At 40.6% G+C, this 19,308-nt stretch overlaps 1 protein-coding gene across 1 annotated transcript; it reads left to right on the forward strand.

Annotated features, from left to right (window-relative positions):
• Window positions 1-243: 243 nt before the first annotated feature.
• BLCAP (BLCAP apoptosis inducing factor) lies at window positions 244-19,021 on the forward strand. Its single transcript, XM_060230912.1, has 2 exons — window positions 244-388; window positions 16,410-19,021. Exon 2 carries the CDS (start codon window positions 16,544-16,546, stop codon window positions 16,805-16,807), a length of 264 nt encoding a protein of 87 aa, XP_060086895.1. The 5' UTR covers window positions 244-388; window positions 16,410-16,543; the 3' UTR covers window positions 16,808-19,021.
• The last annotated feature ends 287 nt before the right edge of the window (window positions 19,022-19,308 follow it).

Raw genomic sequence — 19,308 nt, forward strand, 5'->3', positions numbered from 1 at the left:
CTGTTGCATATGCATCACCCCAGACTCCTCCTTTAGCCCGCTGAAAGCGCCTCCCCCTCCTCACTCATAGATGGGGGAAGGGAAATATCTCTTTGGGCTGTCTTCAGCGATGCCTGATTAAAACCGGCTCCCTTCTTGAGAATCCGCCCGGCATTTTCCGAGGGGCGAAAATGAAGACGGGCTCTTGACGGCGAGGAACAGCCGGAGTCTTCGGGAAGGGTAACGTTCCGTCAGTCTTGAAATCAGGCAGTGCGTTGGGGAACCTTGGGCCTTGAGTGAGCAGCTGGAAGGTCCTCCGGAGAGTGACAGAAGCAACGAGAGATGGGCAGAAGGAGGCCGTCACGGAGCGCGGCCCGCAGGCGAGGCGGCGCTATGGCGAGAAGCTCAGGTAAGGCGGCCGCGGGGGCGCCCGAAGGGAGGGAGGGGATTCAGGAACTAGCCGCGGCCTCCTCTGTCCCTTCTGACCTGGAGGGCTGGGTCCCGAAGGGAGGCGAAGGCTCCTCTTTCCTCTCTCAAGCACGGCCTCTGGCTACGGGAAGGGGAAGGAGAGCAAGAGCCTGAGATTAAACCCAGCTTCCCCTGATCTGGTAGGGAGCTCACTGGGCGATCCTTTCTTAGCCAGGCGTGCACCGCAGGGTTGTTGTGAGGGTAAAATGAAAGCTGGGGAGAACCGTGCATGCCTCTCCTTTTAGAGAATGGGCATTATACACGGCAGTAAATATTCAAGGAGAGGATCTGGTTCTTTTCCTGTTTATGTCTCCCCAGTAGAGTTTCCTTGTTTTAAACAAGTCAAATTGAAGGGCTGTGGCTCAGTGGCAATGCATCTTCTTTACATCCAGAAGCCTTCAGATTCAGTCATCAGATCAGGGGTAGCCAAACTTGCTTAATGTAAGAGCCACGTAGAATAAATGTTAGATGTTTGAGAGCTACAAGACAGGAATGAAGGAAAATAGATGGGGGAGGTGGAAAGAAAGCAACTTTAACTTTAAATGCATTCTCCAAGCCACCAGATGGCTTGGCTTGAAAAAGTGTTTTAAAGAGAGAAATGCCTTCTCCAATCCAGCCAATGGGATGTTGGGGGCTTCAAGAGCCATGCAATATGTGTCAAAGAGCCACATATGGCTCCCGAGCCACAGTTTGGCCACCCTTGCATTAGATAAAAAACAACTTTGCTTATCAGAGCCGGGTCATCTGTAGGTGCCCACCTGCAAATGGCAAAATCAGCAACTGTCCTTCTTCTTTGTAGCCCCCACCTTATAGAACGGCCTGCCTGAGGAGACCAGGAAATTTGCCACTCTTGTGGCATTCTGCAAACTATGCAAAACTGAATTATTCAAGAGGGCTTTGACATGCAGGCAATAAACTTGCATTGTACTAAATCAGGGGTGGCCAACGGTAGCTCTCCAGATGTTTTTTGCCTACAACTCCCATCAGCCCCAACCAGCAAGGCCAATGGCTGGGGCTGATCAGAGTTGTAGACAAAAAACTTCTGGAGATCTACCATTGGCCACCCCTGTACTAAATGATTCACACATTTAAGGTGTGTTCACGCTACACTAATGCATTTTGCAACTGAATTTTTACTGTGTAAGAATGGCAAAATCTAGTTGCAAAATGCTTTAGAAGCTATGTTCTATATTACTGGGTGTAGCTTATTGGAACCAGAATCCCACTGTGGAATTTTGCATAATTTAATGTATTAATACTAATGTTTTGCTTCAGGTCTGTTTTTAGACTTCTGGTTGGTTCTGCAACTCCCAATTCTATTGCACGGTTTATTGACTTATCCTATCTGTCAGATGTATTGATTCACTCTGTGTAATCTTCCTTGAGTCCAAATGAGAAAGATGGACTATAAATAACATAAAATAAAAGACAATGTGAAAACTCTCCACCCTAGACCCTGGACAGCCCCTGCAGAACCAGAGTGACTTGGTTTAAGGCAGCTTAATTTCTTCATGTGATGGTAACTTTATTGCTGGCTCTTTTGCCCATCCCCAAAGGTGAAAAGTTTCTTTTACAAAATAAACTTGGAGCAAGTAGTGATGTTAATTTACTCTGTAGGTTCAGTATGGACAGACGAAGCATAAAATTGCAAATGGAATTCTGCACTGTAAGATGTGAGGATGACTTTTTAAAAGAGCTAGACAGATTCATGGAAGAGAAAAGTCTGTCAGTTATTGTTAACTGATTGTTAACATAGATACTTGATGTACTTCCTGGAGTTATTTGGAGGATTACTGCTGGTAATGGATTGTTGGGAATAGCTAAACATTGGATCTGTTCATACAAAACAGTATTGAATAAGAATTTTGTAGCACCACATTTTGCCTGACTTTCTGCTTCTGCCTTTCTGCCCTTAACCATTTTTCATTATTTGAAGTTGGTCCCTCCCTGCCTGCTCTCCCTGTGTTCTGCACAACACCCTTATGCCATAAAACCAAATATCTGAAAAGTAGTAGGAAAGGTACTTTATAACCAAATAGTGGCAAGTCCATTTGGCAGTTCTGAATTAAAAGATGTATCGTGGCAATTGAACTGCAGAGGGGTGTTTTTGTTGGTATTTTTGTATTTTTTAATGAACAGCAGAATTCAGCAAGTTTTGTGTTTGCTTCTACCTACTTTCCCCCTAATTTGGGTTATGGTTGCATCTCATTTGAGTACTGTTCAAGAAGTTCAATAGGTTATAAAATATAAGGAATGGTGATAACTTGAGATGCCTGTAGAGAGAAGAATTAAGACAAAAGAATTATTTTATCCTAACTGCAAATAATTGGGAGACACCACAACATTTTGCAGCTCAGTATACAGAAGTGTTTGTGTGTGTATGTTTTGGCACTTGTCGTACCTTTTCTAGCCAGAAAGGCCAGGTGTTTTTCTTGGCTTGGAATGTGTGGGAAGGGTGATAGTCATCCCTATTGCCACATCTTAGGCGCTATTTGAGGTTACCCCTGGATCAGTGTAAAGATTAATTTCAAGTGTGTTGAGGGTAGATGAGCAGGCTGAAACCATAACAGGAAGTACATATTTAAATTCAGATTTAATTATTGGTGTTATGAACTAACTAGTAGTGAATACTAGACAGTTTGGTCCCTTTAATCAGATGCTGGACCTGAACCTGACAGAGCTGAGTTCAAGTAATCCCTCCTCTTTGGACTCACTTGATGGCCTTCCCTCTCAGTTCTGTAAGTCCAGCATCACATGTTTCTGAGGTTGGAAAACATATTGCAATGCATTTTATGAAGTAAGAATACTTTATCATGATTAACTTCAACAGTGGATGTATGTTTTATTTGGAATCCTATTTGACTTTCCTTGTGGATTTGTTCATTCCCTAATCATTTTCGATAATTTCTTTTCATCTGCATTCATTCTATATATTCTGTATATTTCCCTAGCCTGCCAAACAAGTACAGCTTCTCTCTTCCCTATAAAATGACCTTGTTTGGTACAGGAGTTTGTCTGCATGTATATAATCTTTGTCTGGGGCAATAATCAGAACTGCTGGTACTCTTTGTTTCTCCTGCTGAAGCATGACAGTCCTTGTCACTTTTTCTTTTTTGCTGAAACAGGCATGGCTAGCTTGACAACGCCAATAAATTCTCAAAGAAAGACTTGATAGTACAGTTCTTTTACTAGTAATTCTCTGTGGAAAGTGTGTTAGTTTTGTTTGCTGTCATCCACTGATAGAATAAACGATGGAAACTGATGGATTTTAGCTATGATGGCCTAATGAAATGGATGGCTTACAGTGGTGTTTGGGAAAAAACCATTCCCAGCACACACTTTGTCATTCTTATTTAATACATACTTTTGCCTGTTTTCTATGTGAATTGGAAAGTATCAAACGGATGCTGACGATTTTACTTTCCTTAGGAAAGATTCTCTTGCCTTACCTTTTGGGCAACCCTGAACATCAAACTTATATAAAGCTGTTATAGGAAAGATTTCTTTCTGTGGAATTTCACACAGCATACTGAGAGATTCCTCTTGGATTCCTCATTTGCTAAAGATAACTGTGTGTGATGAAAACACAGCACAGAAAATATGTAACATTTCAAGTGGCAGAGCTGAAGGAAGAGAAAAAAACCCCACTGTAGCTGATTTTGGGACAAAGCCCCAGATTCTGAGCACTTCCCTGTTATTGGCTTGAAGGCTGCTCCTCTGAAGAAAAGAAAACTTGAGACAGATAAGTTGGTGGTTGCAGCCAGGCTAATTTTAGGCAGAATATAAATGAAATAAAATTAACGAGTCTAAAATTCGGCTCTGTTGTCTGTGCAGAAGTTTTCTAAACTTGTGATGCTCAGTTTCCTGGAGGGAAGGGGTGGAACACCTTGGAGACTGAGCATCTTGTTTTGTTGATTGAATAATAAATACTAACAGGAAAATTGGTAGAAAAGAAGTGTTGAAGAATGTGGACGAGAGTAACCTGAAAAAGACCCGAGTTGGTTTAAATTTTTTCTTATTACCTGTTGGGCAAAAACAGCTGCTGGCAAATCCCTGTCTCACCACTAACATTATGGAAGGTTTTTTTTTTTTTTAAAGATATGCTTTTAAAATTGGCCTCCACCTACAGGCTTAAAAAGAAAGAGCTTTTATGTTATAGTTCAGCAGCATGGCCCCTTGCAGGAATTCTGAAATAACAAAGAAGTTTATATGATCATAAGATTTCTGAAATAATAAGGGGTTTACGGTATATGATCATACGAACTCTGTGTTAGGGATTATAAGGAAAGGGACTGAGATTAAAACAGCTAATATTGTAATGCCCCTGTATAGATCTATGGTGCAGCCTCATTTGGAAGACTGTGTTGCAGAGCTGGAAAAAGTACAGAGGAGGGCAACCAAGATCACTCGGGGATTGGAGCACCTTCTCTATGAGGAAAGACTGGGACCTTTCAGCTTAGAAAAGAGACAACTAACGAGGGACATGATAGAGTTTTATTAAAATTATGCATGGGGTAGAGAGAGTCGACAAAGAGAACTTTTTGTCCCTCTCCCAAAATACTAGAACTCAGGGTCATCCAATGAAGCTGATGGGCAGTAGGTTCAGAATGGACAATAGGAAATACTACTTTGCACAGAGAGTGATTAAAATGTGGAATTTGCTACCAGATGATGTAGTGATGGCCACAGGAATAAACAGACTTCTCTTCCATGAATCTATCTGATCTCCTTTTAAAGCTTCAATGGCTACTAGCCAATGGTGCTAAGCCTCTGAATCCCAGAGCCAGGAGGCAATATCAGGGGAAAGCCTCAGCTTTTGTGTCCTGTTGATGGCCACTGTGTTCAATAGGATATTGGACTAGATGGACCATTGGTCTGATCCATCAGAGCTCTTCTTAAGTTCTTATGTTATTATCATTTTTGGAGCTATGGTTGTGTCATCAGCACTGCAGAGGCTATATCAGTGCTATATTAAATGTACAAAAGTGATACATTTGTGATGAAGAATGCATGTCCTCAAAGAAAATTTTTATTTAGCTTATTTAAATCCTGTGTACCCCACCTTCTTCCTCAATGTGGAACCAAAGCAGCTCACATCATTCTCGCCTCCATTTTATCCTTACAACAGCCCTATGAGATAGGTTAGGTTGACGAAGTGTAACTAGCTCAAGATCACCCAGCAAACTTCCATGGCACAAGTGTGGATTCAAACCAGGATCTTCCCGATGCTAGTTTGACACTCTTAACCACTATCACACTGGCTTTCTAGGGTAACCCTTCTCTTTTAAACATCTGTTATTGCTCAAAGAGCTATGTGTTAGATAATAGAGGTAAGCACTTGTCTTTTTTTTTTTTTTTGAAACCTTCCAAATACATTGGGGATGGGTTGAGGAGGTATTGTGACTTGTCGTTAGTAATGCTATGGGCGCTGCCCAAATGCTGCTGCTACCAGTTGCATGCAAATTTATGTTCCTATATCATCATCAGCAGAGTGCTTTTTAGAGGAACAGGTTTCAGGTTATAGCTGATAGCTCATAGAATAATTGAGGTGACTGATAGTTCTCACACCTACCCATAATGTTGGGCAAGTTCTCCAGTGCTTGACTTCAGAGATAGGAAAGAATGTAGGTATAATCATCTGTGTTTATTGGTTCTGCTTTTAAGGTAGATTCCACATTGAGTAGAGAGGCAGAAGCAGGTTTCAGAACAGCAGCAAGTGTGGGGATATTCGTGTTCTAATTTGTAAAAACTGGTAGGTAAGCATCAACAAGACCATCTCCCCTCTTTTTGCAGCAATGTGGATTTGTTGCTTTGAAAACCATAGTAACTTTGTTACTTCAAGGCTGTGCATGCCATCTCTTCAGTGGGATCCCCAGATTCTAGCCCATTGCCATCTGTTCTGACTAGCAACAGTTCTTTGAGATCTCTAGCAGAAGTCTTTCCAAGCCTAAAACCCTTCTAAGCAGAAATACCTGGGTTTGTACCTAGTGCTTTGTAAGGTTTTGTGTTCTGTTACTGAACTGTTAAATCTCAACATTCTTCAGTGGGAAGACTGAACTGAATTCAAACATGTTTGAATGCTTGGGAGAATTTAGAAGATAATGCCACACTTAAACTGAACTAAAGATCATCAGTAAAATGAGTCAACAGAGGGTATACAGAAAGCATCTACGGGGTGCAAATCAATACTAATAAGCCAGTCAAATATAAGCTGTTTCTATCTTGGTGAATGTTTATACCAGTCTAATGCTGAGTTCTGGAGAAACGGAAAACTAGCTGTCTACTTTGAAACATTTTTGTTGGTCCTAATAATAAAAGACATATTGCTGTTCTCCTTTTCCCTGCTGTCATCTTGATCTTCCAACCCTTGGACAATTAATGCTAAAGTAATCAGCAGAAACAAGTAGATGTTTCACTGAGTGGAGATATACTGTTTTTTATTAAGAAAAAATAATATGACAATATGCTCCAGTGTTCTTGTGCACAGGCTATTATCTGTTAGGCCAACTTTGTAAAATACATGCTGTGCAGGCACAGAGAGAATGCAGAGATAACCTTCCAATATCTGGGAAACATTTAAAATATTCACAGTGATATACACATGGAAAATGAATCCTTATCCTTCAGTTATGAAGATTTTTATTATTTTCCATCTCTAATACTGAAGGAATTTCAAGCCATATTATTATGAAACCCATCTCCTGGGCAGAGGTTGAAGCTGTGTTCAAAGTAGCTGGCATTCATCAGGTCTGGAATGGCATTTGGAAAGAATGGCATCCCAGACTTAAGAGTGGCAGTTCTCAAACAGAGAAGCTTCAAGGAGAAATTATTGTGTGAGCAGTGTTCCCTCTAAACTGAGGAGTCTTGTGAGCAAAAATTCTACTTTGTGAATTACAGGCATTAAAGTTGTGAGAAAGCTGCTGCATGAATTCGTTTGCTCTGGGGCCAACATTCCTGAACTAAGACAAAAATGTGTAAGCTGAGGGCTAAAATACTGACTAACACTAACTCAGTTTAGAGGGAACACTGAGTATGAGTTTTCTGAATTCGGTTGCATTCATCAATTCAGAACACTGAACCTCCCCCCCCCCACCTGAACTGGGAAACAGGATTCTTATCTCATTACAGGTGTCAATTTTCTGCTCCTGAACATTTCTCCCCTCCTTTGATCAAGCTGATTATATTTTGCATCTTAACCCCCATCTTTGGACTATGATATAAGGACTCAGGGATCTCTGTTCCAGCTTGTATCTGATGAAGAGAGCATTGACTCTTAAAACTTTGTACCTTGAAAATCCACTATGTGACCTGTACTGCTGCTGAAGGGGGTTGGGAGGGGCTGGAATACCAGCCAGCTGCTGTAAAACTTCACAGCTGTGTCTGTGCACTATCCTCTGTAGGCAACCTGTGAGTTGTAGCCTCACGCTGAATGAAAGCTCTCCTGGCAGAGACAGAAAGACCTGCCTTGCTCTTGGAAGTCTCCCCCCCTCTTTTTTTTTTGTACGTCATTTTTTTGTATTTAGTGTTGCATATCCCCATTGCTCAGGCTAGCCTGACCTCATCAGATCTTGGGATATAAGCAGGGTTATTTTTATTTATTATTTGGGATTTTTCTCCCACCCTCCCCACAAGTGGGCTCATGACCAACCCAGCCCTGTTCCCCGCAAGGGTTGGCTCTGGCTAGTATTTGGATGGAAAACTTCCAAAGAATACCAAGGTCATGATGTGGAGGCAGGCTATGGCAAATGACCTCTGAACATCTCTTGCCTTGAAAACCCTACCAGGTTGCCTTAAGTCAGCTGACTTGATGGCAAAGCAAAAAAAAAAAAAAACAGGTCTCCCAGTAGAGAGAAAAGTGGGATATAGATGCTTAAATAAAAATTAAGAATTCTGTGTCAGAACAAAGGCAGCCACAGAGATCAGCAACTGTAATGGAAACTCCTATGTTGGAATCACAGGAAAAGCATTTGCCAGAATGGTTTTGAGAGTACTCTGCATTTCTGACTGTTTACCTTAGGCATCATACAGCTTCAGAGAGAGTATGTCATCAGTGGCTGTTGGGAGAGGGTGGGGGGAGAATGGAAATTTAACCGCTACACAATATGAATTCTTTATTCCAATGCATTTCAGGCAATTAGGTCTTCAACAAGAGAGTGCAAAGTAACTTTTTACTTGTGAGAGCAATTTAATATTATTTTGCATTTTGTTAACAAAGGACTTAATTACTTGAAATGTTCAGGGATCTACTTGTTGGAGTAAAGAATCTGTCTCCTGCAGCTGTCAGTTTGGGGGAGGGGTATCAATCATTCCTCTGCTCCTGTGATGTCTTTCATCACCACCTCTCACCTTCTTTCTGCACCAGTTACAGTCGGTCTAGAAATGCAGAGGGCCGTGTAAACCAATTGACCTTGTTCACTTGGTCTTACCAGTGGCATTTGATGCAGTCAGCAAAGAGAGCCTCTGATCCTTCTATGATCAATTCTCCCCCAAGTAGTTGTCTTATCTGATGTTTCCATGGCAATGTGCATAATACTGCGCATTTAACAGAGCCATGTCTGATCGCTTTGTAGTCTCAAAATGGAGTGAAATAGGACTGCGTCTCCTTGCTGACTCTTTCTTTCTCTTTGTGTTCCTGAGTTATGCTCTCTCTGCTGCCAGGAGTGGGGCTCCTGTTCCCAGATAATATTTTGTACCTCCCCACAAATCAAGCCAGCTACAAAATTTTCATACACAGCTTTTCCTTCATGTGCCATGTTTTATAATGAGAGATATAATCATGGGACATGATGATACTATATAATATTGTATGAAAACCTGTAAAAACATTTCTCCTGAAATAGTTAATTCTGCTTTCATGGATTTGTTGTGACAATTTAGGACCTGAAGGTGCTGTAAATGTGTAGGTTGGGGAACGGGACTGGGTTGGTCATAGATATGTACTAAGAGATTATCTATGATGAAATTCATTTATTGAGCACTCAGGTTGCTCAGTTGTTATACAACCTTTTTCCATTTCTAGATCCCTTTTTCTCCATAGGTTGTATATTTTACAAAGGCTTAGACAAAGAAAAAGAAAATATAGCTATGCACATGGTGCTAATATACAAAATATCATATATAATTTAATTACCTGAACACTCTCTTAGAGTTTGAGCATTTCAGATTGGGCCTAAGTAGATCCGTGGGCATATGCAATATTGTGCATCTTGATAAGTTGCCCATGTTGCATCTCAAGAATATTTATCACCACTTACTCCATGAGTGAACATCTCAGCGTAAGTAAGATCCATTCTGTGTATGATGAAGTGTATGTATATTTTTGTTAAATTTATGGAGTGCTAAATTTGAATTTTTCCACTGAGGAAAGCCTTTAGCCGAAACAGATTTGGTATTGGTTCTTGTATACAGATATAATTTGTGCCTTTAAACCTGTATTTATATGATTAGACATTTGTCGTTATATTAAGATTAGGTACTCATATGCAGAACCAGATAATTGTGTTTTTAAAATGATATTTTAGGACTTTTGAATGTATAATTAAATGATATATGATATTTTGTACACTAGCACTACATGTGTAGCTATATTTTCGGGGGCATTGTCTCAACTATTTTGGTTACCTTTCTTGTGTCAGATTGGGATTTTCTCCCCTTTTTTGGTCACACATGTATATTTTACAGAACAGTCATTCATAATGGTGTTTAATATTGAATGCCATCTTGTTAGGGATGGAAGTTTTTATAGTTTTTGATGTGATTGGTTTAAACCAATGTTGTGACCTTCTGGGAAGGGTGGGATAGAAATTGAATCTAGTAAATAAATAATAATGAACTAGGTCTAACTAATTTATATCAAGGGATCATTCCTAGGCATACTTGTTTGGAATGCAGGTACCTTGCTGGATTTGACTAAGATAATCTTGTCTAGTATTATCTGCAACAATCTCATCTATTAGAAAGTTCTTGTTGGACTACTGAAGATCGACTAGTAGGCTCTTGCTTGGATTCTGTGATGTCATTCCCTTCGCACTTTCCCCCAGCTACTGTAGAAGCTTTCCTCCACTATGGAGCTTGCTACTAGCACTCATGTTCACACAAGGACTCTTTGAAAAACATTGGTCTTATGCAAGCTGATGTGTTAGCAGCAGAGGAAGTGAGCTCTGCAATGGAGAACAACCTCCGCAGTGGCTGGAGAGAAGCACAAGAAGAATGATGTCATAGGATCCAAGCCACAGGCTGCTTTCTGCCTATGTCTTCTTTTTAAGGAAGAGGCTCTCCAGCTTGATCTTTACTGCAGCTGACTGTTCAGATTGGTACATTAAGCAAAGATGACTCAGCTGGCAAGTCATTCCAAGAAGCGGCATATGAGACGTAAACAGGGTAGAGTAATGTGCTTTTGTTACTAAGGCAGGAGCTACAGAGAAGCCAAAAAAGTTATTAAATTAATAGAGAGCATTTCTTTGGCGGTTAGTATCAGCAATTAATATAAGAAGTATAAAGATGCACTTCTGCCCATTATATAACACAATAGCATGGGGAGGCAATTGGTAATCTGTTTCTTGATACAATCTAGGCACTGCATAAACAGGCTCTGGATATCAGAGAGGAATTGGGGCCTCCTTGAATAGTTATCTGTATCTCTTTATGGTATTTCTTTTCCATCTTACTACTAGGCATATGTCTTAAGAAATAACCAGGGTCTTGCCCGAGGGTGCAGTCGTTTTGGGCAGTAATTGTGGCAAAAATCAAGGATATCACGGGCTATAGTTTACCCTTAAGATTGGAACTCATTTTGCTTGACTGTTGGAAAGGTATTTCTATTACCTCTCTCAATAAATCCCTGATATCCCTTTTACTAGCTGCTGCTAAAATGGTGTTAGCGCAATTTTGGAAATCTCCCAATATTCCTTCAGTTAAAGCCTGGTATGCTAAAATCTGGGAGGTCTATGCTATGGACAAGATAGCAGATAGTTTATGCAATATAAACAATTCAGAAGGTAACGATTCTCTGATGTACAAGTGGCTTCCATTTCTTAAATTTTCTTTTGGTCCTGTAGATCAGATACGTACATGTATACCTGGTAGATATTATGACATTATTAATTTGATGTAATTAATATATGGACAGAGTACTTATTTTTTAATTCAGCTGCCAATTATATATGTGTGTGTGTGTGTGTGTGTGTGTGTATATATTGTGTTTTGTTGTTTTGTTTGTATTTTGTGTATATATATATATTTTGTTTTCTGCTGGTATGCTATGCCTATACACAAAGAATGATTGCAGATACAGTCATTGATTGTTTTATTTGTATGTTTATTAAATTCAATAAAAAAGTTTTTGGACTAAAAAAAAGAAAAAGAAAAAAAAAAGAAATAACCAGGAGGCCTGGCTCCGTTTGTAATTTAGGTGGAATGATGAGGGCTTTATTTCTAGGCGTTCTTGCACAATTAGGATTAAGTACAGGGGTACTAACTTTTCCTGTAATGTCCCATGCAGCATTTCTCTAGCTGTAAGAGATCTTAGTCGATTTAAGTGCCTTAGGCTGATGCTTCAATGGCAGATTGGCATATCTATCCATGAGTATCTTTGTAATTAGATTAGATTCCAGTAGCACCTTAAAGACCAACATACGTTTCAAGTTATAATGATTGTTTGCAAGTTACACGTTTGCAGGCCTTGTGCACCAAGATTAACATGCGAATGACTGAAAGCAAGGGACAAATTCAACAGAGAGAAGGCAGTATGCTGTGCAATCCTAGTCTCATTGAAGACACCCCACAGTTTGAGAACAGTTTCTGGAAAATAAAGCTGCTGTTGAAATAATTGCTTGCAATTGGTGGCCATAGCATGGGAATTTAGCAGGCTGAGGAGTTATTTCCTTGTTGACATTAAGAACAAAAACAACAGCTCCATGCCTTGATTGAAACTCAGCGTGAAATTTTTAACACAATAAAATCCAATTATTTGCTATGAGCTTTGAAGTGAATATTCAGGTTCTCTAGTAAAGAGTATTGCCTGCTTTTTATTTTAGGATGATAAAGAATCATATTTGGTTTCCAGGTGTCTTAGTATAGCACAAACTTGAGAGGCCCCAAAAATCTCTTGGCACTCTATGGCTGCAGAGCTGCATTAACTTTTTTAAAAAGTCATGTCTTTGGAAAACTGGGGTAGAATATGTATGGTGGGAAGTAGTCCTACTATGTGCGTGCTGTCTTGTATTCAGCATAGTGCATGACTGGACAGTACATTCCCAGTTCCTGTAGTTTTACTTTCGACCGGTGGAAGGGTAATGGAGGATTTGGCATATTGTGCATTAATCACATGGCAACGTGTGCCCCCCGTTTCCTGCTTTCCAGTCATTCAGACTGACCCTTAGGTTTTATTATGTAATTACGTATATTGAATAACAATAATGTTTTAGTGTGTATTTATATGTTTGCCGAGTCAACAGGTTAATTTTACTTTATGGTGCAGTGATAGTTTGCATATCATTTATATAATGGTGGGAATTAAAAATAGAAACATTGAATGGGCATCATTGGATGTCCCTCAAAGCACCCATCATCTTTCAGTTAGAATGTCATGCTGGTTTAAATTATCTTAACGACTGCCATCTGTGCTAGTCACCCTCCCTCCACTAGAATTTGCTCTCTGTGAATGTGAAGCTACTAGCACAGATGGCTTGCTGACTGGACAGGTTCATGCAAGATAGGTCCATCAGTGACTACTAGCCAAGGTGACTAAATGAAACCTCTGTGTCCAGCAACTGTAACTGTACCAGGGGCAGCATCTGGAGAAGACCTTGGTCTCTGTGCCCTGTTGGTTGAGCTTCCTGAACAACTGGCCACTGTGTGGCACATGATGCTGCAAGAGATGGGCGAGTGGTCTGATCCAGCAGAACACTGTGTTCTTATACTTACATTGATCTGCCATATTACCTGCCTTATGACACCTGTTGGAGTAAAATTGAACCCATTCACAGGAAGGGCAGGATATAAATAAAAAAAATATCTGTGTGGGAGACATTGCTCTGTCTACCTCCTCAAGACAGCTAAATCATCTGCCATGAGGACATATGTATTGTGTAAGAGTTAATAGCTTTTGCATAGAGCCTAAGGAATGCTTTTTGTCAAGTAATACTGTGGGCACAGTGTGTGAGGTTACATGAAATAAAGGGAAGTACTGCATTAAAAAGTTGTAAGTGAATTGAGCTTTGTCTTCAGAACTGTGCCTTCCAGTTTTTGACCTCCAAAAAGTAGGTGCTGCTCAGCTGGAGGGCATGATTTCCAATCAGCCATATGCTGAAAAAAATAACTTGACTTCTCAGTTTTCCACATTCAAGATGGAAGAACTCTTCCTCTTGTCTGAAGTCCAAGCCACTTACGGTGGAGTAAGATAAAATTCAACAGGTTCCAATGTGTAAATATGGAACAAAGTGTGTGCAAACATATATTTTAGTGACAAAGACTTAACAACATTTAAACATACAGTAATGCTCCCAGAATATCAGCTGATTACAAAACACAATCACGGAAGAAGTCTATCAGTGAAAAAGTCCGCACAACTTCATATATGGGGCAAAGCCTGCTTCCTGTCTTCTTCCACGTTGCTACCAAGGAATAAAAAAAAAATTCCACTGGAGAGAGAAAGGGGACCGCACTCCTAGGTCAAATTAAGGTTTCGTTCTTGTCCCTTCCTCAGCCTGATCTCTCCGCAACCATCTGTTCACGGAGCCACAGAGAAATACTTTTGCTTTCGGATCAACACATTTCTTTTTTGCTCTGCATTAGGCTCTTACTGCCCAACCTTCTCTTTATGGTGGAGTGGCTGGAGTAGAGCTTTCCTTTGCATTTGTCTCTGGAGTCCTGACTCTGGGTATTCTTATCTTTTCCATATATTGATTGGATTAAGGAGAGGTGCACTGTGTGCCATTTAGATCAGGTTAGTGAGGCTTTTCTTTCTGCTCTTCTGCCATTTGGGCAATGAGGATATGAGACTGCAGTTTGTGTGGGAAAGGCAAAGAAGTCCCAGTGAGAATGGGGAGGGTGGTGGTAGATGATGGCACTTTGCATTGATGGGTACAGCCAGTCCCCAATAATTCAGGGTCTATAAGAGAACGGCTCACACTTGCATATTTGGAGCTTGACAGTGAATATTTGTTCATTTCCAAACAATCCTTTTGGAAGGAGTCTTCATCTTTCATGCTAACTCAGTACATTTCTTCTGTGAATAGTCCAAAGCAAAGATTGCTTGACTTGTCTGGGTCTTGGCAGATATCTTGGACTTGACTTGTGTCCTATTTAAAAGATCTCCTCTGCTGTAAACACAATGAGAGTTACTGATATATGGGGGGGGAGGGCGCAGCAATATTTGAACACTATTCCCCTCCCATCTGTCTAATGTAATTGTATTTTCTCAGCCCTATTCCATCACCAAATCTGAGTGCTGGTCAGCAGAACAGTATTTTGGAAATGGAACTAACAGTGGTGCAGACAGGGTGGATTGATTTAAATCAAGAAAACTATCCAAGAAAAAAAAATTAAAATTATTTATCGTAAAAATTAGTTATACTTCCCAAATAAAAGAGCAAATTATGTATTTGCTATAACCATAAAATACATTGGTTTTAAATCAGAGTTTTTATTCATGATATTTGTTTTAAATAGGTGACTTAATAGTGTTTATTGTTTTAAATAGGTGACTTAATAGTGCTTTAAAGACTCACTTTCATTTATTTGTTTTTAACAGCATAAGGGATGGAGTAGAATGCATGAGGTTGGTCCTCATGTCACACAGATGCACATATAGATATGAAGGAATATAGGTTAAATGGTCATGAAATGCGTGTTTTTTAGAAAATGATATTCCTGCTTCCTTTCAGGATTCTGTGCTTTATAGATCTGCCTCTTCTCTACGATGCTTACTATAAGTGAAACTTTTTTTAAAATCGCATTTTAATTATAATTGATTTTTATCTCAAGGACAGCCCTTAAGGCAGCCATGGTTTGAAGATCCCTGTTAGCAGAGAACCTGAGTTATGTATTTGATGCAGTCATTGCTGCTTTCCCTTACTGCCTTTGGTTCTACACGTTAAGTATTTTGCTGTGGAAGATATACAGCTATCTGTCGTGATCCATCATGAACTTCTGTTCGGGAACCAGGAACAGGGAAAAATTTGTGACAATTTTGCCCTAGTGTTGTACTTTGACTGGATGGAAACTTTTTAGAGTAATAGTTACAGAACTGACTATGTTTGATTAGTCATCTCACTAGGCTGATTCTTTTCTGCCAGGTCTGTATCATTCCGCAGCTGAACTAGCCAGTCATTGCATTACATGATTAAACGTCATGCAAACATAGTCCTCTCCTGCCTATTTTCCTTGTTGCTCTAACTCTTTTGCCTTGTTCTCACTGAGTCTCACCTGTATCTTTTGGCAAGAAATTCTTAGATAAAGGTGGGGCAGATCTTTCTAGTACTGCAGGATAGTGGGGCTAGACACAGACCAAAAAGGGTTAGAAACTGGGACCACAAAATGGAGTCAGAATGCTCATGGCAGCAGAACAGATGGTGGACTCGTTGTATGCTGTTAAGAGCTTTGAAGGTCAGGACTAGCATTTTGAATTGTGTTTATAACCTTTCTGGTAGCTCATGCAGATCTGTAAGTTCCGGTGAGATGTGATTGGCTCTACAGGTTCTATTCAATAAATGAGCAGTTGTCAGGAACTATTTGATGTTTTTGAATGCTGTTAGCACTAGTTTAACTTGGGCATTACCAAATCAGAGATAATTATCATAACATCTGGATGAAAATGGTAATTAAATGTAAGATTTATTTTCCCCCTATGTGAACATGCATGTAGGCTTTGAGATGTATGTTTGTAGGCTAGATTGAGGAGTTCTAATTTATTTGGAAATCTAGTTTGCTGACTTGTCCTTTCCCCCTCTTTTTCTGTCCAGATTTATCCACACATTGCAGTGCGGTTTTATGAAATCTGCTCATCAGATTTCTGAGGAGTTGAATGCACAGAGGAAGATTTTCACTGTCTCTTTGGATTGCTGCCATCACTGTGACTTCCTGATCATCAGACACCATGTACTGCCTCCAGTGGCTACTGCCTGTTCTCCTTATCCCAAAGCCCCTCAACCCAGCATTGTGGTTCAGTCACTCAATGTTCATGGGCTTCTACCTACTGAGTTTCTTGTTGGAGCGGAAACCTTGCACAATCTGTGCCTTGGTCTTCTTGGCCGCCTTGTTCCTTATCTGCTATAGCTGCTGGGGGAACTGCTTCTTGTATCACTGCTCTGGCTCCCAGCTGCCGGACTCTGCTCACGATCCTAGCATAGTTGGCACCTAGATCCCTCCACTTGGTTGCAAGCTCCTCTTCCTTTTTGTTTTCTTTTAAAAGAACTGTTCTATGAGATGGAGGAATTATAAGGCATGTGATTGGAGTACAAGCAACCTATCTCTGTGTCTCGATTAAAAGTGTTTCATCCATGATCAGTTACCCTCCCACAATCTGCCTGTAAAATTTGACAAAAGCTGTCTATGGTGATAACTCTGGTGTTAACATCTGTGTTGGGGTTTGAAGCCATGCGGTTTATAGGGGTGGGGTGGGGGGGGTTGGCTTGTGCTCCTGCCTTCTGTATTGTCAGAAATAGGCTCTCCTAGCTCTGACCGGGTGGTGAATTGAATTTTTAAATGTTATGTGATATTGGAGTTGAATTTGTCTGACTCCTTGTCCAGCTCAAGCTGCAGCACGGCCTTCTCAAATGCATGGCCTCTGACTTTGTTTGAAGAGCCAGGAAGCCTTTTTCCCATCTTGCTTTTGGTCTTCATCACCTGGAACATCTGAGGGAGAACTTGCATATGGCTAAGAAGCATGGAAGCTGCTGGATCCAGAGGCTGCGATTCACATCGGCTAGCCAGAATGGAATATGTGCACTGCCAGAGTGTTTTCCTCAACTATGTATCTGCCTAGATCACAGCTCTAAAATCCCAGAGCCATCATGATTAGGGGTGTGAGAGAAAATGGTATTTTGGGGGTTTGAACCCGGAAAATATTGGTATTTTGTGATATTCCTGAATCGCAAATTTGGTCTGGTATTGAGATTTGAGAAATATTTGGGATTGCCAAATTTTTCTGGCTCCACTATACCCTATGAGGACCATTATAGTCAATTGTCCTTATAAGCTATAATGGCAAATCAGCCTGGGGGTAACTGGGACTTGGGGGTGGTGGTGTTGTTTTTTGAAGTGGAGGCACCAAATTTACAGCATAGCTGCTGGTGCCTCTCCTCAAACCAGGGGGTCCAATTTTGTGGTCCCCAGAAGAAGGGGTCTCCATCCTTCTTTGTTTCCAGTGGAGGAGGGGGAGGTGTTTAAAGGGATGTTGTCCCTTTAAATGCCTTCTCCAAGCTGTAGTGCAATTCTGCACCTTGGCAAATGAATGCCAAAGGCATTTAAATGAATTGCAGTCCATTGAAATGCCTAAGTGTTCACTCTGAAAGCATTTAAATGGACTGAGAGCCCTTTAAATGCCCTGTAACTGTGGCTGTCTTGCAGCCCTGAAAAATCCTGAATATTTTTGTTTTTTCCCCCAGGGTGGCCTTTTTAAAATAGCCAAATCTTCAATAGGTATCAGCTGAGAAGATACCCAAGAAATACCAATAAGGTATTTATTGGGAGGTTTTTTGGCTTGGTTTATACCAAGTGCACACCCCTAGTCATGATGCCACTTTTACATCACAGGTACGGAAAGCTTGTCTTGTTCTACCATACCCTTTCCCAGCCAGATATTCATGGTTTAATGAAGTGTTGAGTTGGCAAGAAGCATGCTTTGTTTTTATGTTTGGGGATCCCTTTTTAGCATTCTTTTTGTCATTTTTAAGCTTTCCATATATCTAGCTTGAAGAAGCATTGTGCTGGCAAGGGGGGGGGGGGATTAAATGTTCTGGACTTGACATGGGAGGTGGTTTTTGCTTCTGAATACTGAATTGGACCTGTCATTTGAGTGACACTTCACCCCCCCCCCCTTTGAAGCGAAGAGTATTATTGTCCTTTGTCACAAGCACTTGAGGTGCTGCTTACATGCATGGGAGGAAGGAAGTAACAAATGACTTCCTTCTTTTCTGCCCTTTTTTACCCCCAGCCCCAGTTTGCATTTTCCTTCACAATGATTCTGGGAAGCCATTTGGAGCTTTCTGGATTATAGCTTTATTGTTCCCTGTTTGCCGTTTGTTTTCTTGCACATCAGCAGTTTCCAGATCTCTTGTTCTGCCTTCCCTAGCAAATGTTTACTTGTGCAAGAAACATAAGCTAGTCCTTGTGGAGGGCTAGCACACTTCTCGCCCACCCCCCACTTGTAACTTTTCAAGGTTACGTTCTTGTTTGCTGCCCATTAGTCTCCACACAATCTTCCCCTGGAGGAGCATTGCTGGAAAGGCTTTTCTCTCCCACAGGAGCTGGAACTGAGAAATCAATTGTGAAACCTCCAGAGATATTTTCGTTTGTTTTTATTTGTTCATTGCACAGCTGTTCAAAAGGTTTAATAAAGCTTTATAAACTTTGATCTGTGGAGCAGTGCCAGTCATGATGCATTCACTATTGCTGGACTCTTTGGACTTGCAGCCTTTTCTATTTTCCCTCAAACACATTCTGTTGCACAGTGAAACTGCTTGCAATCCAAAGCAAAAACACAGAGTGCATGGGGATAAGACGAGTTCTGTCTTGAAAATCTAGGCACTGACCTGTTGACCCTTTTCACAAAGTGTTCAAATTATAATTTTCTGGAGTTCAGAAAGCACTATGATGTCTCAGGCAATGATGGACAGGCTGTGCTCTTTTAGTGCTCTAATA

Source organism: Heteronotia binoei, chromosome 2, assembly GCF_032191835.1.
Source record: "Heteronotia binoei isolate CCM8104 ecotype False Entrance Well chromosome 2, APGP_CSIRO_Hbin_v1, whole genome shotgun sequence".
In the NCBI taxonomy this organism is placed as follows: Eukaryota; Metazoa; Chordata; class Lepidosauria; order Squamata; family Gekkonidae; genus Heteronotia; species Heteronotia binoei.

Excerpts from the sequence above, each read along its gene's own strand:
- BLCAP (XM_060230912.1), top strand. The coding sequence starts at position 16,544 with ATGTACTGCCTCCAGTGGCTACTGCCTGTTCTCCTTATCCCAAAGCCC.